The following is a 26,713-nucleotide window of genomic DNA, read 5'->3' on the forward strand; positions in this document are numbered from 1 at the left end:
ACATATGAAAAATAAAAAGGGAAGGTTATATAGTTTTTGAGGGATTTGAAGGTGCTGAAAACAGAACTTCAGTTTTAATATTTTAAATTTGAGGTATAGGATATACCTCAATAGAAATCTATGTATTATAGAAATATTTCTGTAATTAGAAGTATGAGTAGACTTTGGAAGCAGATCAGCTGTAGAGATATAGATGTGGGAGTTACAGAATAAGAAAACTCTTAAAAAGGAATTTGGCATAGGAGCAACAGAAATCTATAATTAGTATATGGAGAAGTTAGTACATGCCAGGGTGCCTAAAACATGAAAATACAGTCAAATCTTTGAAGAAAAAAAGTAATAATCAAAATGCAATAGAGATGGTCTCTCAGTAGTTACCTGGCATGACTGAAATGGTAAACTGTTAATTTAATCATAATCTATCTGGATTAAAAAAAAATCTACAGAAGAAAAATGTTCCTCTGGAAGGCTAGAAAAGTTGGGGGAAAAAGCAGCAAAGAGAATTTTCAAGGAACTGTATTAGCCTAATTGATATTAAGTCCACCTGACAGATACATGCAGCAGACAGACACTGATTCCCAAGACTCTCAGAGACAGATGACACTAAGATAATCTAATTAACTCTTCTCACTTAGAGCTCCTGTGCATCCAGAAATCCTTTGATTATAATATGAAATTTCATTTCACCAACAGTAGGCCAGCTGACAATAATATGCAGTTTTCTTGTCAGTTATTTTTCTCACAATTAATGAGTGCTAAGACATCCTGATATATACATGAGTCCCTTAGCAGTTTATTATGTTGACCTTAAGTAGCATGAGTACCTTCCTTAACTTGATGAACACCAAAATGAAACTGGCTTCAAGATTTAAAAAGCTGAAGATAGAACAAATAATGGCAACCACCCTCAAAGGAATGTCACTAAAAAATGCCATATACCTCAGCAGCTGCCAGCCATTCTTGCCCCAACAACAGCTTGTCTATCTCTACTCTAAGATACTAGAGAAAAAAGAGATAACAGATGGAATAAAAGTACTAAGAGAAGAAAAGTAAAGGCATAAGCCATGTAAATGAGAAAAGGCCACTCTGCCTCTGAGCCAAGAAAAACATGAATATGGCAGAACAGCCTCAACCTTCTTTCTGAAGTAGAAAACAAACTTATCTGATAAGGGCATGCCAGGGGATTTGAGCAACTCTATCTCATGAAACTTTCTGTAACAATGGAAATGTTCACTCTGCTTTGTGTGGCTTCTGAGCACTGTAACTGTGGCTAGGGATAACTGAGGAACTGAATTTTTAATTTAATTTAATTTTAGTTAAAGTATAGATAAATTTAAACAGCTATCTGTGGTTAGTGGCAACTATATCGTACAGCACAAAGGAGGAATGAAGTACAGAATGATCACAAAACATTGTCAATGATAACATAGAAGAGAAAATTAAGAGAGTTCTTTATTGGCTATCCTTTTGAGAACCCACTTAGTTTAATTTACAGTCCTCAAAGCAATATTATTCTAGGTCATAGTCTCAAGAGTTAGACTATCAAAGGTGGTCATTTTGTTATTTTATGCTTTCTTCAGTGCTGATCCTCAAAAAACAAACAGGAGAGTAAAAGATTAAATCTACCATTCACAAGAAGAGACACCATCATTCTGCCTTCATACCACCTTAAATCCTATTCTTTCCTAAAGCTGCTCCCTAAAATTTAAGGCTTAGGTAATTATAGTAGCTACCCAAATTGTTTCCATTATAAATCTAACTAGGAGGAGCTCTCTTGATACTTAACAGTCGAAGAAGATATTATGTTCTCTTTGTTTCTGAAGAACAAAAAACAAAATAAGGTTCTAGTTAAAACAAAGTTTTAAATCCAGTATCAGAAAACCAATGTTATAAAAGATGCTGCTTTTATTGTACTCCCTGCTGTTGTCCTGTATGATTAAAAGGCATACACAAAGAAACAGCCTGATATGCAGAGAGCTGACTGAGCAGTAACAGAAGGCTGAAAAAACAGAGCAACCTGGCCAGTTGCCTAGGGTGAGACAGAGGGAAAGGAGGAAATAACTTCTAATAAAACAGCTCAATTTGTGCAAAAAGACACCTGCTCCCAAATGGCAAAGAGCATCTGTCCAACTATCCAGATAGTATTTTAAGTGATAAGACAAAAAAACACTCTAAAATAAGTTACTAAGAATCAAAGAAAATCTAACAATTCATATAGAAAAATAAAGAATCATCAAGAAAATATTTTTTAAAGATTAATAAAAAGGGATCAGGCCTACCGATACTAAAAATTACAAGAAAGCATTTAAAATTACTGGTACACATACAGTATAAAAGCAGAAAGCTCAAAAAAGACCCAAGGATATACAGGAATTCAGTTTATCATTGCAAAGCCCACTTTGCATGACTACCAGCAGTGGTCTCAGATACAGACTGACCTTCAAACTCATAGGATCAAATAGATGACAGCATGAAACCAGGCTCATTTAACTTCGTAGGATATAGAACAGGAAACACAGGATGCCAGCATGGCAGCTTTAGTCATGTTGTCTTCAGAAATGATTCTTAACAGAAACCCAAGAACCATTTTCTAGCCTCCATCAATGAGCTTCATATGCCACAGGAATCTGGGTCCTGTAATAGCCCATCCCTGCACAAGTCAAACTGCATGATACAGGGCAGCTAATAAGGTCTGTGCTTCCCAACAGAAATTTATAGTCCACTCAAAATCTTCTCTAACCAGATATAGATCCAATTCAAGGATCATTATACCATAAGCAATGTTACTTTATAACAGAGCTAACATTCCATATTTATCTTAACCAGACAAACAGTGCTAGAAGAGGGTAAACTCAAGGTCATCTTCCCATTAAAGAGGGGTTTTATGCCTGTTAAGACTTCTAATCAGTTAAAAAAAAAAAAAAAAGATAATTGTTCAAGTAGCTACTAATGGCCATAAAGAAAAAAACTACTTGTACTCTACTACACATCTCAGATTTTAAAATTCTAGGGAGGTTGAAGGTCTCTCCATGCAAGTACTAGAAAAGTGGTTCCCAGATCTTTTCAGGGTGTCTGCCAGTGGTGAGAGCATAGCTGCCTTCCAGATCTTTTCAGGGTATCTGCCAGGTCAAAATTATTTTCAAAAGACCATGTGTATACAGTGGAATTTTTGAAAGGCTACATATGTATCTTGATATGCTATTATACAATAAAATGTGTCAATATTTGGATATGTATAACTCAGTAAACCAATATTTTACAAATGACCAATGCCTATGTTACAAAATCACACATAAGCACTATATACTATACCATTCCAACTATGGTATATTGTATTCCAACTATGGTATATGGTATTCCAACTATGGTCTTCTAGAAAAAGCAAAACTATGGAGATAGTAAAGAGACCAGTGGTTGCCAGTAATAAAGGAGGTAGGGAGGATAAATAGGCAAAGCACACAGGATTTTTAGGACAGTGAAACTATTCTTATGATACTATAATGGTAGATATATGTCATCATCTATCTGTCAAAACTCTAGAACATCCATAATGTAAAATGGACTTTGGGTGATAATGATATGTCAATGTAGGGTCATCAACTGTAACAAATATACCACTCTGATGTAGGAGTGAAGAGAAGTTATACATATAAGAGGTGATAGGGGATATACAGAGGAATTCTCAGTACCTTCCACTCCATTTTGCCATGAACCTAAAACTGCTCTAAAACATAAAGCCTATTAATAAAAAAAAATCCCACATGGATAAAAAAATCATTTAACCAACAGCTCTTAATTGATATACCTATGGATCTTAATGTGAGTGTATAAAAAGGTCAATGATACATACTACTATTAACCTTTAAGAAACTCTTTTTGAGTTCTGGAATAACATCAAAGATGCACATCTCCAATACATAGAAATACATTTTAAAATACTCCTCCTTGGGGTGCCTGGGTGGCTCAGTCAGTTAAGCATCTGACTTTAGCTCAGGTCATAATCTTGTGGTCCGCGGGTATGAGCCCTGCATCAGGCTCTGTGCTGACAGCTCAGGGCCTGGAACCTGCTTCCAATTCTTTATCTCTCCCTCTCTCTGCACCTCCCACCCCCCGCCCCCCCGCTCACATGCTGTTCTCTCTCAAAAATAAATGAACATTAAAAACTAAATAAAAAAAAAACTAAATAGAAAACAAAATACTTTTTTCGATTATGTATCTATGAAAGATCAGATTTTACTTCTGATACTGTAACTAAAACAACATTTTACAACAGACTGAAGGCAGAAGCAGATATGAGAATCTAGCTATCCCTATTAAGCCAGATGTTAGGGAGACTTTAAAAAGTGTAAAATGGTGCCAATCCTCTCACTAAATATTTGTTTTGAGAAATAGCTATTTTTCCATAAAAATATTTAAATTAACACAATGGGTTTAATATTATTTTTAAATAAATTAAATATTTGAAAATGTCTCCATTTTTAGTTTCTAATATGGTAAAATCATTACATATAATCCATATATACAAAAAGTTCTTTGAGGTCTACAATTTTTAATAATATAAAGGGTTCCTGGGGCACCTGGGTGGCTCAGTAAGTTAAACGTCCAATTCCTGATTTTGGCTAAGGTCATGATCTCACAGTTTGTAGGAAGCATGTCAGGCTCTGTGCTGACAGTGCAGAGGCTGCTTGGGATTCTCTCTCTCTCCCCCTCCCCCACTCACATGTGCCCTCTCTTGATCTCTCTCAAAATAAATAAATAAGCATTTTAAATTAATTGCTTTATTTTTAAAAAATTTTTAAATACTCCTCTTTGGCCTAGCAATTCCATCTAGGAAATGATCCTACAAATATATTTGAATGTACAAAATGTTGTGTGCCAGGATTTTTCATTTTACAGTAGTGTTTGTAAAAACAACAACAAAAAAATAGAAATACTCTTCAAAAGAAGACTAGTTAAATAAATGACGGTACATCCATACATGGTATAGCTTCATATCAGATTGTACACGAATATCTATCAAAGAATACATAGTAATACTGGTTTCTTGAGAGGGAGAGGAAATGAGTGGCCTGTGGGGCAATAGTAGTTGAGAGACCTTCTTAAGTATATCATTTTACGCTACCTAAATTTTAACCAAAGGAATGGTACCATTAGAAACTATATTTATATATATCTAAATCATCATACAAAAAATTATAAACATTTGGTGTATTTCTACACTACTCTTATTTCTCTGCATAGTTGAGATCACACTACAAATATAATTTTATATCCTGCTAATTTTTTGAAGCATTATCTTATATTACTAAAAATTCCTCATATATATGGGAGTTCATTTTACTACTACTTCTACCTTTACCTATGTTTGAAAATTTTTTTAACACCATTTTTAAGAATTTATCTATAAACATTATTTTCAATAGCTACATCATATTCAGTGTTATAAATATGTATTATAATACGTTTAACAATTCTTCAACTGTTAGGCCTTCAAGTTATTTCCAGCCTTCAACAGTCATTAAACACTGCTGCAATCAATAACTCTCTTTAGATATTCTGGTCCACATTTCAGATATTTTAGCGTACATTCCCAAAATTACAGAGTCTATAAACATTTTTAAGTTAGTGGTGTGTATTATATTCTATATAGGTCATACCAATTTATAATCCTAACAAAAGGATTCCCATTTCACAACTATAAAATATTGAGAAGTATCTAGTTTCTCTTAACTTTGGTAACCCAACAGCAAGAAATAGTTTCATTTCAGTAACTTTTTCAAATATTTATTCACTTTTGCATTGTTGTTGCTGTTGTTCAAAGTCCTCTCCTTTATTCACCTATCTGGGTGTGGTAGTGATTTAGTGTTTTTCTTACTGATTTTTGAACCCCTTACAGTTTAAGGATATTAATTCTTTTCTCCAGCTTATTAATACTCTGAAAAAACTATTTTGATCTAATAGAAGGAAAAAAAGGAGGCAAGTAATAATATCATGGTAAGACTTTAGTTAGAACCTTTAGAAAATACTGGATTCTATTTAATTTGCCTCATACCCTCAATTTTTAAAAATTAGTATTGGAATAATTTTTAAATGTTCTCATGTTATTCATTCCTCTGATTTTTAGGATAATCTTGCATTTTAGTGTGCATCTTAAAATATGCTAAAGCCACTTTCAGTTCATAGTTTACTACACATTGAAACAATAACTTGAAACAGACAAAATAGTAAGAAGAAAAGTTTGCAGCACATCTGACTTAAAAATCAAAGAGCTGAAGGGTAACTAATTCTATTCTCAAAGGCAGATTCACACTGTTCTACTTTAGAACCCTAAGGGCTGTTCTGTTCAGATTCTAAAAGTTATGCTGATCAGTATTTTTGTAAAAGGTAATCAGTAAATCAGTAAAGTGTTACTTGACTCCCGTTAAAATAGTATTTCCCTCTGGAACCATAATTAGAAAAAAACAGTCCATTCAAAACAATGAGGTAAGTATGAATGCAGATGGGTACTTTATTAGGCTAACTAAAAACACTATAATACTGAGAAAGTGACTTCAAAAGTGAATAAAGGTCAGTCCGGTTAGGGTAAAGCAGAAAAGGACTAAATAGAACCAAGATAGGAAAGACAAAACAGCACAATGATTACCTCCCACCAAGTCCTTCGATTCGTTCTCTTTCCTTGGGAAGTTCTGGCTTATGGTCCTGTGTCACTTCCACAGCTCTGATAAAATCATCCTTCGGGTCATCCTGAATTCCAAGAACCACCCCTGAGTCACCCACGTGAGCTACATACATCTTCATGCCCCGTATGATGACCACACTGGCAGTTGTCCCTGATGTGCTGGGAAGACCTGTCATAGTCTTTGGCCACTCTGCTGTAATAAGAAATAAAATATTTTACTCTTCCAAATGTAAGCATTAATAATGTATCAGAATAAAAATGGCAACGAGTGCTGAATTAGCATGTTAAGACTAGATTTGGCAAAAAAAAAAAAAAAAAGATGAATTAGCATAAAATTTAAGAATATTTTGAAAGCTATTCAAAAAGAACTTGTGTTAATTCCTTCATCAATATATTAATAAATTACTTTTATAAATAATATAATTATATTACAATCATCAAACCAATTCTAGGAGAAAAATATTACAGGATAGGGGCACCTGGGTGGCTCAGTTGATAGTGTCTGACTTTGGTTCCAGTCATGATCTCCCTATTCGTGGGTTCAAGCACCACATTAGGCTTGCGGCTGTCAGCCTGTGAGTACAGAGCCCACTTTGGATCCTCTGTCCCCCTTCTCCCAACCCGTCCCCGCCTGCGTTGTCCCCAAAATAAATATTTAAAAATATATATTACAGGATTAATTAACTAGTTCCACACGTCTTAGTCCTAACTACATTTAGTGGCAAGGATGTGCTCAGAGTTTTGATACCTCTACAGCCAGTAGCTTAGCATCTATTTATTAATTTCTCTTTGAAAAGATTTTTGGAAAAAAGCTACTCAAGTTGTTTTTGAAATAGCTGTTTTGAATATTCATAATCTAACAAATAACATTTTTATTGAGCACTTATTATGTACCAGGTTCTGTGTTAAGAGCTTTAAATGTTTAATCTAAAATAATACTTGCAGCAAACCTCTAAAACAGGTAAAATTATTCCCGTTATTTTCATTTTGCAAAAAAAGAAATCAATAGTTTGAATAGTTCATAAAGTTGCTCAAGACAACTCAAATATTAAGTGGCAGAGATCCAAATACTGAATTCCAAAACCTTATAATGCCTAATTCGCTGTTATTTAAAAACTCTGAAGTATTCTGGGGGTGCCTGGGTGGCCCAGTCAGTTAAGCACTTGACTCTTGATTTCCGGCTCAGGTCATGATCTAATGAATGGTTCATGAGCTTGAGCTCAAAGCCTGCCTGGGATTCTCTGTCTGCCCCTCCCCCACTCATGGGCACGCTCTTGCTCTCTCAAACTTTTAAAAATCTTGGGGGCGTGTGGGTGGCTCAGTCAATTAAGCGTCCGACTTCGGCTCAGGTCACGATCTCAGAGTCCGCCAGGGGTTCGAGCCCCATGCCGGGCTCTGTGGTGACAGCTCAGAGCCTGGAGCTTGCTTCAGATTCTGTGTCTCCCTCTCTCTCTAGACTTCCCCTGCTTGCCGTCTCTCAAAATAAAATAAAGACATAAAAACATTTTTTAAAAAAGCTTGAAATATTCTGTAATATTAAGCAAACTATAATTTATAGTTCAAGATGGCCAAGTGAACCCAAATATTCTCATCAAAATCCCACTGAAAAGGGCAGAATATAGTATTAGAAAATAGCAGTCATGAAACAAGGAGAAGGGGAGGAATCCCCAGGATTTTAAAGAAATGGAATCATATTAAAAGAAAAATCAGGGGCGCCTGGGTGGCTTAATCGATTAAGCGTCGACTTTCGCTTAGGTCATGATCTCGCGGTTCATGGGTTAGAGCCCTGCATCGGGCTCTGTGCTAACTGCCAGCTCAGAGCCTGGAGCCTATTTCAATCTGTGACTCCCTCTCTCACTGACCCTCCCCTGCTCACGCTGTCTCTCTCTCTCTGCTAGAAATAAATAAAACATTTAAAAAAATAAATAAATAAATAAATAAAAAGAAAAGAAAAATCAGAATCCAAAACAAGCAAAAAAGCACCGTCAGTAAACAAGGCAATACATCAGTTTTCCCTGTTAACAGAATCCCAGAAAAGCTCCAATTCATGGACAGTGACAGCAGCTGTGTCAGGAATGGGAATGGATAGATGCAGCTTGGCAGATTTATTTAAAACTGCAGGAGGGGCGCCTGGGTGGCTTAGTTGGTTAAGCGTCCGACTTTCGCTTAGGTCATGATCTCGCGGTTCGTGGGTTCGAGCCCCGCGTCGGGCTCTGTGCTGACTGCCAGCTCAGAGCCTGGAGCCTATTTCAAAATCTGTATCTCCCTCTCTCTCTGACCCTCCCCTGCTCACGCTGTCTCTCTCTCTCTCCTAGAAATAAATAAAAATATTAAAAAAAATAAAAAATAAAAAAAATAAAACTGCAGGAGATAGGTCAGTGCCTAAACCTCTGCACAGTAAAAGGTGAAACATTTTAGTTCTTAAGCTGCCGGTAACTATAATACCTTTCTTTTAAGAAAGTGATGCATCTGTTGATAGAGACAACAAGGTCTCAAAGGGGATGAGGGTTAAGAAATAGGGCCTAAAAAAAAAACTAGACGGGGTGCCACACACCTTTCATAGCCACAAGGCTTCTCTAGTATAATTCGGGTTAACTAGAGTTCTTTTTTTCACAATATTACATATGCTAAAAAGATATTTCTTGAATCCTACAGTGCATCTCCTCATCTCATCCTGCAGAGGGAATCCACCCTGCAGAATGCCCTGTCACTCACAGCAGAGGACTGCTTGCAACATATGAAAGCAACATATGAAATAATGGCCCTCACAACTGCTGAGGGAAACCAGAACAGCTACCAATACTGTTGAAGCTGGAACCACTGCAACAGTATCAGACACACAGTAAGTGCTCAATAATTGTTAGTTTTTGTGCTGGGCATGGAGACTGCTTGGAATTCTCATTCTCTCTCTCTCCATCTGCCCCTCTCCCCTGCTCAGGGGCACCTGTGCGCTCTGCTCACTCTCTTTCTCTCTCTCAAAAAAAAATTGCAAAATGTAACTTTTAAAATACCACTCACAATAGCAACAAAAGGTATATATCTGGAACAATGCTAACAAATCTCTAACACAACCTTTATGGAAAAGTTGTAAAGCAGAGTACCAAAAGAGAATGGTAAGCACAGAAATAGACCCATGCATATTTAAACACTTGATACATGAACAGTAGAGAGAAGACAGGCATTCAGTACAGGGAATTATGACAAGATTTAAAAAAAAAAAAAAAAAAAAAAGGGTGCCTGGGTGGCCAACCACACAGAGCTTGCTTAGGATTCTCTCTCTCCTTCCCTCTCTGCCCCTCCCCACTCTCTTTCAAAATAAATATTAAAAACAAAAGCTCGCAAACACCTCTTTGGGTCCCTGATGCCAAGCACAAAAAGTCAATTCCAGGTACATTAAATGACTTAATATGAAAGTAAAGCTTGGGGCGCCTGGGTGGCTTAGTCGGTTAAGCATCCGACTTTCGCTTAGGTCATGATCTCGCGGTTCGTGGGTTCGAGACCCACGTCGGGCTCTGTGCTGACTGCCAGCTCAGAGCCTGGAGCCTGTTTCAGTCTGTGACCCCCTCTCTCTCTGACCCTCCCCTGCTCACGCTGTCTCTCTCTTTCTCTCTCTCTCCTAGAAATAAATTGAAAAATTTAAAAAAAAAAAAAAAGAAAGTAAAGCTTATGTTGCTTAGAAAATATATAGGAAGGGACATTCATGTCCTCAAGATAGGGAAATAAAATGATTGTGAAGTTGTACCATCAAAATTAAGAACTCCTGTGTCTCAGGAGATACCATGAATAGAGTGAATAGACAACTCACAGAGTAGAATTTGTAATATATATGCATTTCACAAGAATGGTATCCAGAATATATCAAATGCTCCTACAAAGCAAATCAATAAGACAGACTATGCAATAGAAAATGGACAAAAGGCTTGAACAGACCTTAGCAAAAGAGAAAATCCAGACAGACAAAAACCACACAAAGGTATTCAGCTTCTTTAAACAGGGAAATACAAAATAAAAATCACAATGAGATTCCACTACATAATTATCCGATCACATAAATTAAAGTCTAACAATAATAACTGTGATTAGCAAAGTGGAGCAACATGTTCTATCAGCTACCGGTGGGAGTATAAACTGATATAACCACTTGAGAAAACATCTAGGCATTATCAAAAAGAAAGATATGTATACACTTTGACTACTCACTATCCTAGACATATACCAGAAATCAATGTACATATACACAAAATACATATGAATGTTGAGATGCATCATTCATATGGTCTGAAAAGGAGGAACCCAAATGTCCTTCATTGTGACAATACACTACACTACATGTAACATGTAAGAATCTCACAAGGAGCATGAAACAAAAGCAAACAGCCTGAATTTCTTTAGGAGAAAAGTATCATGTATAAAAACAAGTAGTAAAACTATTAAGAAAAATAAGTAAACCAGGGCACCTGGCTGGCTCAGTCAATGGAGCATTTGACTCTTGATCTTGGGGTTGTGGACTGAGCCCAATGTTGAGTATAGAGATTCCTTAAAAATAAAATCTTTAAGGGGTATCTGGGGGGCTCAGTCGGTTATATGTCCAACTCTTGATCTCGGCTCAGGTCATGATTTTGTGGTTGTAGAATCGAGCCCCATTTCAGGCTCAGTTATAGAGCACAGAGTCTACTTGGGATTCTCTCTCTCTGCCTCTCTCTCTCTCTCTCTCTCAAAATAAATAAGAAAAATAAGTAAATCACTAAAGAACCATCACCACAAAAGTCAGGATGGTGGTTACCCCTTGAGAGAATATAAGAGTATGAGATCAGAAAGGACATACGGGGCTTCTGTTTTGCAGGCAGTGTTCTCTTACTTAACCAGATGGTGTTCATTTTGTAACTACTCATTTAAGTGTACATTTAAATTTAATGACCTTTTCATATGTATGCTATGCTTATTTCACAATTTGTTTAAAATAAAAAAACCCTTTTCTTTTCAAATAAGCTAAAATAGATTTTTTTAAAGTTCTTAGTTGCAAAAAACAAACTATTATCATAAAAAGTATGAAGGAGGGAACTCCCAGAAAGGTTTTCAAGCACATTCAGAAAACAAAATTTACCTAAAATTTACCAGCTGTTTGTAAAAAGCACCTAAACAAGATGGGAAAGAAGAAAAAGAGCTTTAAAAAAGGGGGATATTCAAAAATACAGTATTAACATTATTTAAATCACATTTTTTGGTCAAAAACACTAATATGTACAAAGCGATATTCTGCAATATTCTAAAAATACTGAACATGCTTTTATCATTTGAAAGTCACCTTTTATCATATGCTACATTTTGCCTCAGATCTATTTCTAGACTCATCCTACTAACTAATCTATTTATGGTTCTTTCAGTAATTAGGAGTTTAAGTATTCCCCGATTATTCTTCTTTTTCAATAATCTTAAGAATTCCAAACAAACTTTAGAAGGAAGTTAGAAATTAAAAACAAACCCTGTTGAAGTCTGATTAGAAGTGCAATAAATTTATATATTAAGGAAGCAACATCTTTATAATTTGTCTTGTTTTCCACTTTACATTTTTTTAAAGCATTTGTGATGTTTATTTTTGAGAGAGAGAGAGGGACATGGAGCAAGGGGGGCAGGGGAGAGGTAGAGAGAGAGAGGAAGACACAGAATCCAAAGCAGGCTCCAGGCTCTGAACTGTCAGCACAGCTGAGGGGGGCTCAAACTCATGGACCATGAGATTACGACCTGAGCCAAAGTCGGACACCTAACCGACTGAGTTACCCAGGTGCCCCTCTACTTTACATTTTAATTTTTTAATGTTTAAAAAACGACTTTAAAAAGGGACACCTGGGTAGCTCAATCAATTAAGCATCTGACTCTTGGTTTCGGCTCAGGTCATGATCTTATGGTTCAACAGTTCGAACCCCAAGACAGGCCTTGCACTAAAAGCACAGAGCCTGCTTGGGATCCTCTCTCTTCTCTCTCTCCCTCTGTGTCTCTCTAAATAAACAAACTTGAAAAAAAATATATTTTAAAAAATGGTTTAAAAACAAATGACTTAAAACTAGGAGCATATTAAAAAAACAGTATCATGGGGCACCTAGGTGGCTCAGTCAAGCATCTGACTTTGGCTCAGGTCATGATCTTGCTGTCCATGAGTGCAGGCCCTGTGTCAGGCTCTAAACTAACAGCTCAGAGCCTGAAACCTGCTTTGTATTCTGTGCCTCCCTCTCTCTCTGCCCCTTCCCCACTCACGCTCTGTCTCTCTCTCAAAATAATAAACAAACATTAAAAATTCTTTTAAAAGACAGTATCAGTACATGAATTCTAACAAGTATTTTTAAGCAAAAAAAGTATCAGTCATTAAAACAAAGACTAACAAATTTTATAACAAAAGTATGAGACTTTTAAATAAAAAAATATTATAAATAAGTACAGAATGTATATGTTTTTGGTGACAAATTTAAAATTTGGGGTACCTATACACTTACTATGTACCAATTAATACATACTAAGTTATTTAATTCAGGAAGTATAAGTACTATAATCGTCTCTATTTTTTTTATTATTTTTTAAAAGTTTATTTATTTATTTTGAGAGAGAGAGAGAACAAGCTGGGGAGAGGCAGATGGAGAGGGAGAGAGAGAATCCCAAGCAGGGTCCACACTGTCAGCACAGAGCCCAATGCGGTGCCTTGAATCCACGAACCATGAGATCATGACCTGAACCGAAACCAAGAGTCGGTTGCTTAACCAACTGAGCCACCTAGGTGCCCCCATCATCTATATTTGATGAGGAGGAGGCTTTGCACAAAGAAATTTTACCCAAGGTCACACAGGTGGTAAGTAGAAAATCTGGGATTCACACCCAGGCAATATAATGTACTCCTAAATCACTATACTAAGACTTGTTCCAGAATTCTAATAAAGTAGTATAGAGATGTAAAAGCTTTCAGGAAAGTAATTTGAAAACAAGTACCCACAGCTATCAAAAGATGCGCATTCTTTAACCAAATATTCAGCTTTGAGAATTTTTTTCTTCCCTGAGGGAATAATCCAAATGAAAAATAAAGCTATGTGGCTTTCACTTAAGCCCTTATTTATACTACTAAATATAGTGTGCACCTGTCCAGCCTCCCCCCTTCCCCCCCCCCCAAGTACTAGCATCCTGATTTTGTTCTGGAGTACACAGCCTCCAGAATGCCGTCTTTCTCTAATGGAATTAAAAAACTTGCTTGCTACCTGGGGGTAGGCAAATGAGCTAAACTAAGTCAGACTCTTTCAGATATTTCCATCTTTGAAAGGCATAAAGCCAGAAAACTGTGGAACTGATCCATCCCAGGGAATAAAACCTTTCAATGAATGTCCACTAGTTCCTATCACCTAGAGCCACCAGAGATACCCTGGTTCTGTCCACTGTGAGACCTGGTTTAGTCTTCAGTTGATTCTGTGAGCTACTCAATGTCCTTCCAATAAATTCCCATGTTCTCTTGCTTCCTTGTTAATGTAGACTCAGTCTGTGTTACTTCCAAAGAAATTCCCATGTTCTTTACCTTAGTGTAGAATGTTACTTTCAAAGAACTGTAATACAAAATTGGTATTACAGAGTAGGTTGCAGGCCACTGACCCTCAGAAAAATGTCAGTTACAGAACCAGTAAGGGATAGAAGGCATCAGGACTCTCCTTCATATTCCAGATGGTAATAGACAGCCCATGGTATACAAGTGGTAAGATAAAGCTGACTTCATCAATAAAGAAACAGTAAGCAGGGGCACCTGGGTGGCTTAGTCGGTTAAGCGTCCGACTTTCACTTAGGTCATGATCTCGCAGTTCGTGGGATCGAGCCCCGCATCGGGCTCTGTGCTGACAGCCAGCTCAGAGCCTGGAGCCTGTTTCAGATTCTCTGTCTCTCTGTCTCTCCCCCATTCTCTCTCTTTCTCAAAAATAAACATTTTTTAAATTTCAGGGGGAAAAAAAGGAAGCAATTAGGTAAACACTAAAATCTTTTTTTAATTTTTGAGAGAGAGAGACAGAGTATGAGCATGGGAGAGGCAGGGAGAAGGACACACAGAATCTGAAGCAGGCTCCAGGCTCTGAGCTGTCAGTGCAGAGCCTGATATGGGGCTCAAACTCACAAACTGTGAGATCATGACCTGAGCTGAAGTTGGATGCTCTACTGACTGAGCCACCCAGGCGTCCCAACACTAAAATCTTTTAAACACATTTTATTGACCCTTCTCTTGAGGCAAGAATACTAGTGAAAGAAGCTGCAACTAAATGTGTTAAGGATGGAAGAACCATGAGGTTACAGAGATCAGATAGGAGTAGTTAATAACCCAAAGCAAAGTTGGTAGGGTTACCTTACCTAACTGACAACAAGGCAGACGAAAAACATGCATCTCCAGAATGGTCCTTATTTGATTCAATGAATGAAAAATAAAACAAGAAACAAAACAAAAACCAAACAACTTTCCAAGTGTAATTAAAGAAATTGTTAACTTTCTTCAAAATGGTATGTGGCCATCTACAAGTACTTGTACACCAAGGGAAGAGAAATACCCATATCACTGAGTAACCAATGAATGATGGCTCTAAGACAATAATTCTGAGCTACGGAACACAACCACAGTCTACTGGTCATGGGCTAAGGCTCATGAAGACCAAGTACTAAATAGCACTTTGAATCCAGTCCACCTCAGGCTCAGTGGAACCCCAAACCTATGCCACAGCTAGTTTAGTCCCCAAATAATTGCAGCTACTAATAGCTTTGCCTTATAGCTCTTAATTGACAAGTCAGGAAGCCTATTATAGTCGAAGAGGCAAAGTGTTAAGATTTTGGAGCACCCCAAGGGTGCATGGGTGGCTCAGTCAGTTAAACATCCGACTGCGGGTCAGGTCATGATCTCATAATTCGTGGGGTTGAGCCCCACATCAGGCTCTGTGCTGACAGCTAGCTCAGAGCCTGAAGCCTGTTTCAGATTCTGTGTTTCCCTCTCTCTGTGACCCTCCCCTGCTCATGCTGTCTCTCTCTCAGAAATAAATAAAATATTTTAAAAAAGAAATTAAAAAAAAAAAAGATTTTGAAGCACCCCAACAATGATACTCTCCTCCAAAATAGTTAATTAAAAACATTATCTCATCTCTCAAAGAATCACAAAGATTAGTCATCACCATTAAAACATGAAAGCAGGGGGGGCGCCTGGGTGGCTCAGTTGGTTAAGCGTCCGACTTCAGCTCAGGTCATGATCTCCCGGTTCATGGATTCGAGCCCCGCATCAGGCTCTGTGCTGACAGCTAGCTCAGAGGCTGGAGCCTGCTTCAAATTCTGTGTCTCCCTCTCTCTCTGGCCCTCCCCTGCTCATGCTATCTCTATCTCTTTCAAAAATAAATAAAATATTAAAAAAAAAAAAAACATGAAAGCAGGGGTAGGGAATCCAACATATTTAATTTTATAGTTTGACCACCACAAGAGTCTGATAGCTCATGGAAAATGACAGTGGATTACATTCAATGGTGATCCTAAATGCAGCTGCTGTTTCTGATTTATCTTCTTTAGTAAAACAAATAAATATAGCCTTTGCCTTCTGGTATGCATTCAGCAGCAGTGCCCTGATGAATCCTGGAGATACCCAGACTTCTGATCTTTCTGAGGCCTGTTTCTTAGGATTTACTTTTTCCTTTTTGCATAAAATGAAATAATTTTGCATGAATAATTCAAAAAATTTCTTTTTCTTGAACTGAGACTAAATAGACAAAAGTACATCCCATCACTCCCAAATACTATCACAGTATTAATTCTTACAAACAAGGGCACTCTCCTACATGTCCACAATCAATCATCAAAATCAGGAAATTAACACTGATACCATACTACCATCTAATCCACAGATCTCATTCAAATTTTCATCAATTATCCTAACAATATGCTTTATAATAAAAGGATAAAATTCAGGACCTCTTTATTATATTTACTCATCATATCTCTTTAGTCTTTCAATCTGGAACAATTCCTCTGTTTCCTTGATGCTTTTTAAGTGTACTAGACCAATCATTTCAAAAATGTCTCTCCATTTGGGTTTGTTTCATATTTCCTCATGTTTGTATTGAGATTATGCATTTTTGGCAGGAGTAACAGAGAAGTGTTAAATATCATCTTCTCATTGCAGGCACTATGCAATTTCAATTTATCCACTAAAATAATGCTACCTTTGGTCACTTATGGTGGTGTCTACCAGATTTCTCCATTCTAATCCTTTTTCTCTTGTAGTTAGTAAGTATTTTGTGGGGAGATACTGAGACCATGTCAAAATCCTTGTAGTGGGTTGAATGAAAGATTGCTCCACCCAGAATCTGTGAATGTGACCTTATCTGGGAAAAAGATCTTTACGGATGTAATTAGGTTAAAGATCTTAAGAGCTTATCCTGGATTAGAGTGGGCCCTAAATCCAAAAACAAGTACCCTTAAAAGAGAAGGGGTGAAGACACAGAGAAGGGGATATAAAGATGGTGGATGGAGCTCCTGGCTGGCTCATTCAGTGGAAAGCACAACTCTTGATCTCAGGGTTGTGAGTTCTAGCCCCACCTTGTGTGTAGAAATTGCTTAAAAATAGGGGTGCCTGGATGACTCAGTCAGTTAAGCATCTGAATGGATTTTGGATTTTGGCTCAGGTTGTGACTTCACGGTCCCAGAGTTCAAGCCCAATACCAGACTTGCACTGACAGTGTGAAGTCAGCTTCAGATGTTCTCTCTCTCAATCTGCCCCTCCCCACTGTGTGTGCGCTTCTCCCCCTCCCTCTCTCTCCCCTCTTTCTCTCTCTCAAAATAAAAAAATAAACCTAAAGGGGCGCCCAGGTGGCTCAGTCAGTTAAGCGTCCGACTTCGGCTCAGGTCATGATCTCACAGTTGATGTGTTCAAGCTCCGTGTTGAGCTCTGTGCTGACAGCCACCTCAGAGCCTGGAGCCTGTTTCAGATTCTGTGTATCCCGCTCTCTCTGACGCTTATTCTCACGCTGTCTCTTTCTCTCAGAAATAAAACATTAAAAACAATTTTTTATAATAAACCTAAAAAAAAAGATTGCTTAAAAATGAAATCTTGGGGGGCGCCTGGGTGGCTTAGTCGGTTAAGCGTCCTACTTTCGCTTAGGTCATGATCTCACGGTTTGTGGGTTCGAGCCCCACGTCAGGCTCTGTGCTGACTGCCAGTTCAGAGCCTGGAGCCTGTTTCAGTCTGTGACTCCCTCTCTCTCTGACCCTCCCCTGCTCACGCTGTCTCTCTCTCTCTCTCTCTCTCTCTCTCTCCTAGAAATAAATAAAAAACACTTAAAAAAAAATGAAATCTTGGTGCTCCTGGGTGGCTCAGTCTGTTAAATGTCCGACTTCGGCTCAGGTCATGATCTCATGTTTCGTGCGTTTGAGCCCCACGTCGGGCTCTGTGCTGACAGCTCGCTCAGAGCCTGGAGCCTGTTTCGGATTCTGTGTCTCCCTCTCTCTCTGACCCTCCCCTGCTCACGGTGTCTCTCTCTCTCTTTCTCAGAAATAAATAATTAAAAGAAACATTTAAAAACAATTTTTAATGAAATCTTTATTAAAAAAAAAAAAAAAAAAAGACAGTGGCGACTATGTGATACATCTACAAGCCAAGAAATGCTAAAGCCACCAGAAGCTAGGAGAGAGCATGGAACAGATTCTCCCTCAGAACCTCCAAAACAGAGGCCTTGATTTCAGACTTCTGACCTCCAGAACCATAAGAGAATAAATTTCTGTTGTTTTAACCTACTCAATTCATGCTAATTCATTATAGCGCCTCTAAGAAACTAATATAATTCTTCAAATTTTCACCCACTAGTTTTAGCATTTGCTGTTTCCTGATTGAATCATCACCACGGTTACTAAATATGATTTTCTTTTTTTTTTAATGTTTTATTTATTTCTGAGAGAGAGAGAGAGAGAGCGCACGCAGGGGAGGGTCAGAGAGGGAGATACAGAATGTGAAGCAGGCTCCAGGCTCTGAGCTAGCTATCAGCACAGAGCCCGATGCGGGGCTTGAACCCACGACATGAGATCATGACCTGAGCTAAAGTCGGCCACCTAACCAACAGAGCCACACAGGCGCCCCTAAATATGATTTTCTATTTCTATCATTCCTTCTACATTTATTAGTGGCCTTTCTACTGTAAAGCTTTACATCAACTTTATTTGTAATAGCCAAAACTGAAGACAACACAAATGTCCATGAATAGGTGTATCTACACAATGGAATGGTACTCAGTAATAAAAAAGAATGAACTACTGATATATGCAAAAACATGTGGTAACAGATTATCTAATACTGGTCTAGAAAGTAAGAAATGATTGTCAAAAATAGAAAAAATCTGGTACTTGATAAATATAGCAAACTCTTTCAAACATGTGATGTGTGAGAGGGTAAAAGTCCTTGAAAGTAAAAACATAGAAATAACAAACTAAAATAAAGATACAGGTTTAAAATTCTCTAATTTATGAGATCTCTTCTTCAAACTTAATTCTATCTCACTTTCCCTTGTCTTTCCTTCTATCCCTCTCATTCTCTTTCAGTGTTGGTCTCATTTCTAAATTTAAGGTAAATGAAAATATCTTCCAAACCTATAACCAACAATGAATATTAAGACCATCTTCTTCAGGGGTGCCTGGGTGGCCCAGTCATTTGTGCATCTGACTCTTGATTTCAGCTCAGGTCATGATCTCACAGTCTATGAGTTCAAGTCCCTCATCGGGCTCTGTGCTGACAGCTCAGATCCGGAGCCTGCTTCAGATTCTGTGGCACTCTCTCTCACTCTCTCTCAAAAATAAACATTAAAAATTTTTTAAAAAGCACAAACTTTAAAACATTATTTCTTAGAAAGTGAGCACAACACAAAAATAAACCTATCCATGCGAGTATACATAAATTAGGCACGTATCATAACTGGAAAACAAAAAGTAATGAAAATAAGAAAATAATATGAAAAAAATTACTTTAATTCCATTTCTAGGGTTTGTACCCAAATATAAATGAAAACAGAATCAAACAACCTATGTTCACAGCACCATTATCCATGCTAGCCAAAAGGTGGAAACAACCCAAATGTCTATCAACAGATGAATGGATAAATAAAATGTCATAAGATACATAGGACAGAATATTATTCACCATTAAAAAGGAAAAAATTCTGATACATGGTATAATCTGGATGAACCTTAAAGACATTATGCTAAGTGAGATAAGACACAAAAAGACAAATATTACATGATTCCGCTTATATGGGGTACCTAGAATAGGCAAATTCATAGTGACACTAAGCAAAACAGAGGCTACCAAGAGCTAGGGATGAGGGAAATGGGGAATTACTGTTTCATGGTTACAGTTTCTGTATAGGAAAATGAACAAATTCTGAAAATAGACAATAGCGATGATTGCACAATACTGAGTATACTGAATTATACATATAAAATTGGCTAAAATGGTAAATCTTATATGTATTTTACCACAATTTTTAAAATGGAAAAAATTTATTTAATCAATAAATAAAAGTAAAAAATCCAATTTAATCATTTCACCTACAGATACTCAACTAAACTATCAGCTACTTTAAGCAAAAAATCAGCTTAAGAGATTAAAAAGTATATAAAGCACTCCCTCCCAAAAACCTCAAAATTTACCTGAGAGGCAGATAAAACATAATGGTTATCTCACAATGGTCTGTGTGATCTTTACAGGGATTTCAGAAAGCCAAACTATTTTCATAATAATTCTAAGAGCTTATTTGCCCTTTTCACTGTGTTGACATTTGCACTGATGGTTCAAAAGCAGTGGTTTGTAAAACTGCTGTTGCCTTAGCAGGAATCAAGGCAGTGAAAACAAACTGAATTGGTAGTCACTGTATTCTCCATAGCCACCCACTTACAGTTAAAAACACGGGGGAGTGGGGGGGGGGGAGGCAAACCAGTTTTACTTAAGAATGTCCTGGATGTCGCAATAAAAATTAATTTTATTAAGCCTCTTACTTAATACATGTCTTTTTATATTCTGTATAAAAAGGGAAGTATGTACAACAGGCTTCTGTTGCAATTATGCTTATCTAGAGGAAAAGTACTTTTGACTCTGTGAGTTATGAAATGAACTAGCCCTATTTTTCGTGAACCATCATTTTTACTTGGAAGACTGATAAACTATATTAACAACACTTGGGCATTTGACATACATTTCCTTCAAAATGAACAAAGTGAGGGGCGCCTGGGTGACCTAATTGGTTTAACTTCAGACTCTTGATTTCTTCTCAGGTCACACTCTCGTGGTTCATGAGTTCGAGCCCCTTATCAGGCTCTGCACCTGCATGGAGCCTGCTTGGGATTCTCTCTCTACCCCTTTCCCCTTGCATGTGCCTAAGCACACACTCTCTCTCTCTCTCTCAAATAAAATAAACTTAAAAAAATAATAAACTGACTGGGTGGCTCAGTCAGTTGAACATCCAACTTCAGCTCAGGTCATGATCTCGCGGCTGGTGAGTTCCAGCCCTGCATCGGGCTCTGTGTTGACAGCTCAGAGCCTGGAGTCTTCTTCGGATTCAATGTCTCCCACTCTCTCTCTGCCCTTCCCTGCTTATGCTCTGTCTCTGTCTCTCTCACTTAAAAATAAATTAAAAACATTAAAACATAAATAAAATAAACAAACAAAGTGAGCTTTTCACTTCAAGAAAAACAACTGGCAGTATTTGTTGCCAGTGATAAACTTTTTTTGTTTCTGAGAGAGAGAGAGAGAGAGGAGAGAGAGCAAGCACACGCGTACAAGTAGAGGGGCAGAGAGAGAGAGAGAGAGAGAGAGAGACGGAGAGGGAGTGGGAGAGGGATGGAGAGGAAGGCAGAATCCCAAGCAGGCTCTGCACTGTCATCGCAGAGCCCGATTCGGGGCTTGAACTCGCGAACTCATAACTGTGAGATCACTCTTGAGCCAAAATCAAGAGTCGGATGCTCAACCAACTGAGTTACCCGGTGCCCTGCCAGTGAAGAATTTCTAATTGCTACTTAAAAACTACATTTTGAAAAATGTGTACTCACTACAGTGAACTTGATAGCTTCCCAATCTTAAGACCTTTTTGATGAGATCAGGAATATTAACAAATGTAATGTTTTCATATTGTTATATGTCAATGTTTGGAAAATCCGCACAATTCAGTGAACCATTATTTTTCAAATGACTAATGTACCATGTCACAAATTACACATGGGTAAATGATTTATGATTCATTCAAAGTACAAGGCAGACCAATCAATCAGGTTTCAGATTCCATTTTTACTAACCTTAAGAAACTCACTTTGGTGTATAATATACACATTTATCTGAAAACACCACTAAACTATTCTTCCCTTTTGCTATCATATATGCGAGGCTGCCTTTTCTTTATATACTTCAACCAGAAAACACAATAGACTGAATGCAGAAACAGATATGAGAATATTTATTTCAGAAAAAAGCATTTTCATTTAAATTATATATTGGAGTGCCTGGGTGGCTCAGTTAAGCATCCCAGGTCATGATCTCACAGCTCATGAGTTCGAGCCCCATACATCAGGCTCTGTGCTGACAGCTCAGAGCCTCCAGCCTGCTTCAGATTCTGTCTCTCCTTTTCTCTCTGCCCCTCCCTTGCTCATGCTGTCTCTGTCTCTTAAAAATGAATAAATGAGGTGCACCTGGGTGGCTCAGTTGGTTAAGCATCCAACTTTGGCTCAGGTCATGATCTCACAGCTCGTATGTTCGAGCCCCGCATCAGGCTCTATGCTGACAATTCAGAGCCTGGAGCCTGCTTCAGATTCTGAGTCTCCCTCTGTCTCTGCCCCTCCCCTGCTCACATCCTGTCTGTGTCTCTCTAAGATAAATAAATATTTAAAAACAATTTTTAATAAATAAATAAAAATAAAATGAATGATAAAAATTTTAAATTATATAATAATGAACATTCATTGACTAATGAATACTATGAATATGTTCATTTAAATGCATTAACATATATTTGGTTTACTTTTAATAGGTTAATAAATTTTTTTAATGTTCTCAGTTTTAATTTCTCATGGTGCGCATATAACAGATGTAGTCCACATAAACAAAAGCTCTTCAGGGTCCTCAATCATTTAAGAGTAAAAAGGGCTCTGAGAACAAAAAGTTTGAGAACCACTGCTATAACCTCATGAGCACTACAAAAGTGGAAACAAAGGATGCTTAATTCCAAAAGAAACAGAAGAAAACACATTAACTTAGAAACTGAGGAGTTTATTTTTCATTTTCTCTTTAGGAGGATAATTCAAAACAATGGAGTATTTCAATATGCCCTGGGCAGAGGGAAAAAAGACTAATGTGATAAAATTTGGGTAACAAACAAAATTAAATAGAGAGTCTAAAGTTGGACTAGGAAGGGCTTACCCTGTTAAAACATTAAAAAAAAAATTATTTATTTCTAGGAGAGAGAGAGAGAGACAGCATGAGCAGGGGAGGGTCAGAGAGAGAGGGAGTCACAGACTGAAACAGGCTCCAGGCTCTGAGCTGGCAGTCAGCACAGAGCCCAACGCGGGGCTCGAACCCGCGAACTGCGAGATCATGACCTAAGCGAAAGTCGGACGCTTAACCGACTAAGCCACCCAGGCGCCCCTTACCCTGTTAATTATAAACCGCAATTCATTTATTTCGAGGAGAGAGAGAGAGACAGCATGAGCAGGGGAGGGTCAGAGAGAGAGGGAGTCACAGACTGAAACAGGCTCCAGGCTCTGAGCTGGCAGTCAGCACAGAGCCCAACGCGGGGCTCGAACCCGCGAACTGCGAGATCATGACCTAAGCGAAAGTCGGACGCTTAACCGACTAAGCCACCCAGGCGCCCCTTACCCTGTTAATTATAAACCGCAATTCATTTATATGGAAAATGAGGGGCTATCCATAAATTTGGGACCAAAGTACAATTTTTTCTAAAAACTTTTTTATCTCCTGGGGGCACCTGGGTGGCTCAGTCAATTAAGCATCTGCCTTTTGATTTCCACTCAGTTCGTGATCTCACAGTTCATGTGTTCAAGCCCTGAGTCAGGGCTCTACACGAATAGTGCATCGTCTGTTTGAGATTCTTTCTCTGCCCCGCCTCTGCTTGCTTCTCTCTCTCTCAAAATAAATAAACTTAAAAAACCAACAAACAAAAACACCTGCATCTCCTGTGTCAAGACTTTCATATACTCAGCATATTCTTTTTTTTTTTTTTTTTAAGTTTATTTTGAGAGCGGGGGAACAAGCGGGCAAGGGGGAGAGAGAGACAGGGACAGAGGATCTAAAGCAGGCTCTGTGTTGACCGCAGAGAGCTGGACGCAGAGGCTGGAATTCACAAACAGCGAGGTCATGACATGAGCCAAAGTTGGATACTTAACCTGCTAAGCCACCCAGGCGCCCCAATATTCTTTTTTTTTCTTTCAAGTTTTGAGTACAAGGCTTGTGGAACAAAGCAAACTTTAACATCTGTTTGGTGTATAAGGCTCTAAACCATGCCTCATAAGAGTGAAAGTTTGATTTCAAAAGCATGTGTATGTCAAAAAACATACACATTCACATTTGACAGCATGGTCCCTGCCTTATTAAAAAAATGCTCAAGTAACAGGGTTTATACTTTATCCTTTTAGTTCAAATATATGGCAAATTCATGCTGCTCCAATTGCACTGCAAAATAAATAGGACCCTAAATAGTACTTTGTATCTAATCTTCCTCTATCTTGTTATCTTGATGTCCATTCCCAGTTGCCCCGTAGGCAACAAAATGACATATTTCTGGAATATACTGCAGTGCTTTCAGCTCCACTCAGCCTACACAAAAACAAAACAAATAATAGGGGCCTCTGGGATTGGACGGGAAACGCCTCTGACAGGAGGACTGGTTGTTCGATGAGTCAATCAAACAATTTTTGGCAGAAAGCCAGGCAAATAGAAAACAGACTTTGAAATAAGCTAGTCTACAACACTCTGACAATACCTTATAAAAAATGTTCTCTATTTGACCAATTTTTACACTCTTCCATATCTCTATCCCACTGCCGGAAATAAAGCAACATTATGCTACCATAAACAAGAGGATTTTTTAAATGACGGGTTATCTTCTCTCTAAAAAAGACTCATCCCATTCATTCAGAGTAATGGATAAGCAGCTATAACTCTGTATGATAACACACGGTGGGTACAGGAACAATGGTTACTTTAGAAAACATTTACAGCTTAGATGAAACCACAACTCGGCTCAATTTTTAAAAATAAAGCTATTTCCTTTTAGCATATCAGTAATTTGTCTTATTACTTTGCCGGGCAGTTACAACTTTAAAAGCAGTAAAATTGAGAACTGGTGAGAACTGACAATTTAGTTAAGGCAACTATTAAAAAAAAAAGTATACTTTTAAAACGCCCTAGTAGAATTTAAAACACACTCCTAAGGCGGGGCCAGTTTGAGACATAGCAACGCATTCCTCGCTTTTTTTTTTTTCATAAGCAGTCCAAGGATAAAGATCCTAAAAACATTTTATGATAAACAACCGAATTCCTCCCAAGACTTAAGTCGCTGGGTGATTACAGTTAACCTTCTTAAATCCGTCTACAGTATACTTCAGCTACCAACCACCCGGGGTCAATTCGGTGAAGTGACACCACCGGTAGGAGGCAACCGACAGGGACCCGTCCTTCCAGAGCAAAATTATGACAGATTCTAGGGACGCACTCTCCTTTCTGCCGTCTCCCGCTTCCTTTGCGCCTGGCCCAGGTAACAACGTTTTCAATTCATCTTTGGGCCAAAATCTGGCGCCAGGTTTCAAACACATTTTCGCAGGCTGCCACCAAAGTGAGGCTGGGAGAGGACCGCTTCCCCGGGTCCTTGGCGGGTAGAAATAAAGCGCGGGCCGACCGCGGGGAGACAGCGATCCGGTATCTCCCAAAGCCACTTTGCCCGACCCTCCACCCTGGAAAGCGCCACTGGACCTAAGAGAGACTTCACTTCCACCAAGCTGCACTTGGTAGCGACCTGGGTGCCGGGGGCCCACGCGGGGCTGGCGCTCTTATAAAGAGCCCTCAAAACCGCACGAAGCAGAGGCAAACAAGCCAGCGAACTTACCCAGTTTCTTCCACATGGCGAGGTGACAAGCCAGGAAGCCTTTGCGGATGGCAGCGCAAACCTTCGCCGGCTCGGACGAGGTGAATCCCTTCTGCTTCTTGATGAAACCCCACAAATGCTCCCGGGCGAACTGTGCCGCCTCCCGCCCGCCGTGCCCGTCGCACACGGCGAAAAATGCCACTGAGGAACGGCGGCGGCAGCAGCGACCGGGAGTTGGCGAGGCCGCGGAGTCCGGGGGAGGATCGCGAGCCTCTCGGGCTGCCACCGCCGGGCCTCTCCCCGAGACTTCGCTGCCAGCAAGAATCGACGGTGACCGCTGCGGAGGCGACGGCTGAGAGAGCGACCGCCGCGCCGAGGGTTTTTCTTCAGCCGTCGGCTCCGGCTCCACCACGATTTGAGTAACGTCCTCCATGTACTTCCTCCCGCCCTGGTCGGAGAAGACGCTCACTCCCAGCGAGTACAGCCCCGCCATGGCCGGCTGGCCGGGATCCCGCCGGTCCCACGCAGCCCGCCGAATCCGGCGGCGGGACACACACTCCGCGCCCGCCGGCCAACTATTGTTTATCTTCGACGCCGCCGAGAGGGGGGAGGGGGCGGTCCCGGAGGGGGGGCACGGGATGTCGGGACTTGTCCGCGAGAGCTGGGCCGGAGCTCTAGGGCGAGAGGGGCCGAGCAGCTGCGCCTGCGCAATACGCTTCCCCGCCTGCCCGCGCCCACCACACAAATCAGACGTTCTCCTGGGCTGTCGTCACTCGGCTCTCTGAGCTCCGCCAATCCGGAGTCGAGTTGGAGCAAACCCGCCCTCCGCCCCCAACCCTCGCTCCTACCAGCAACGGCCGCGCTTCGTCCTCCCTGCGCGGGCGCTGGGCCGCGCGCTGCGGGCTAGGCTTTCGGCTTTGCGGTG

General features: G+C 39.2%; 1 protein-coding gene across 2 annotated transcripts in view; it reads right to left on the minus strand.

Annotated features, from left to right (window-relative positions):
• The window catches only part of PPM1D (protein phosphatase, Mg2+/Mn2+ dependent 1D), a 49,755-nt gene extending 23,277 nt beyond the window's left edge, over positions 1-26,478 (minus strand). Inside the window, exons 1-2 of one of the 2 annotated variants that reach the window (XM_039255998.1) lie at positions 25,810-26,478; positions 6,644-6,872 (exon numbers count right to left, since the gene is read on the minus strand). In XM_039255998.1, coding sequence (XP_039111929.1) covers positions 6,644-6,872; positions 25,810-26,281 — 701 coding nt within the window. In that variant the 5' untranslated portion in view covers positions 26,282-26,478. The remainder of the gene's footprint in view (positions 1-6,643; positions 6,873-25,809) is intronic. The other variant, XM_039255999.1, reaches the window with a different exon arrangement.
• Positions 26,479-26,713: the final 235 nt, after the last annotated feature.

The sequence above is a fragment of the Hyaena hyaena genome, unplaced genomic scaffold (genome assembly GCF_003009895.1).
Source record: "Hyaena hyaena isolate Hyena2069 unplaced genomic scaffold, ASM300989v1 scaffold_553, whole genome shotgun sequence".
Lineage (NCBI taxonomy): Eukaryota > Metazoa > Chordata > Mammalia > Carnivora > Hyaenidae > Hyaena > Hyaena hyaena.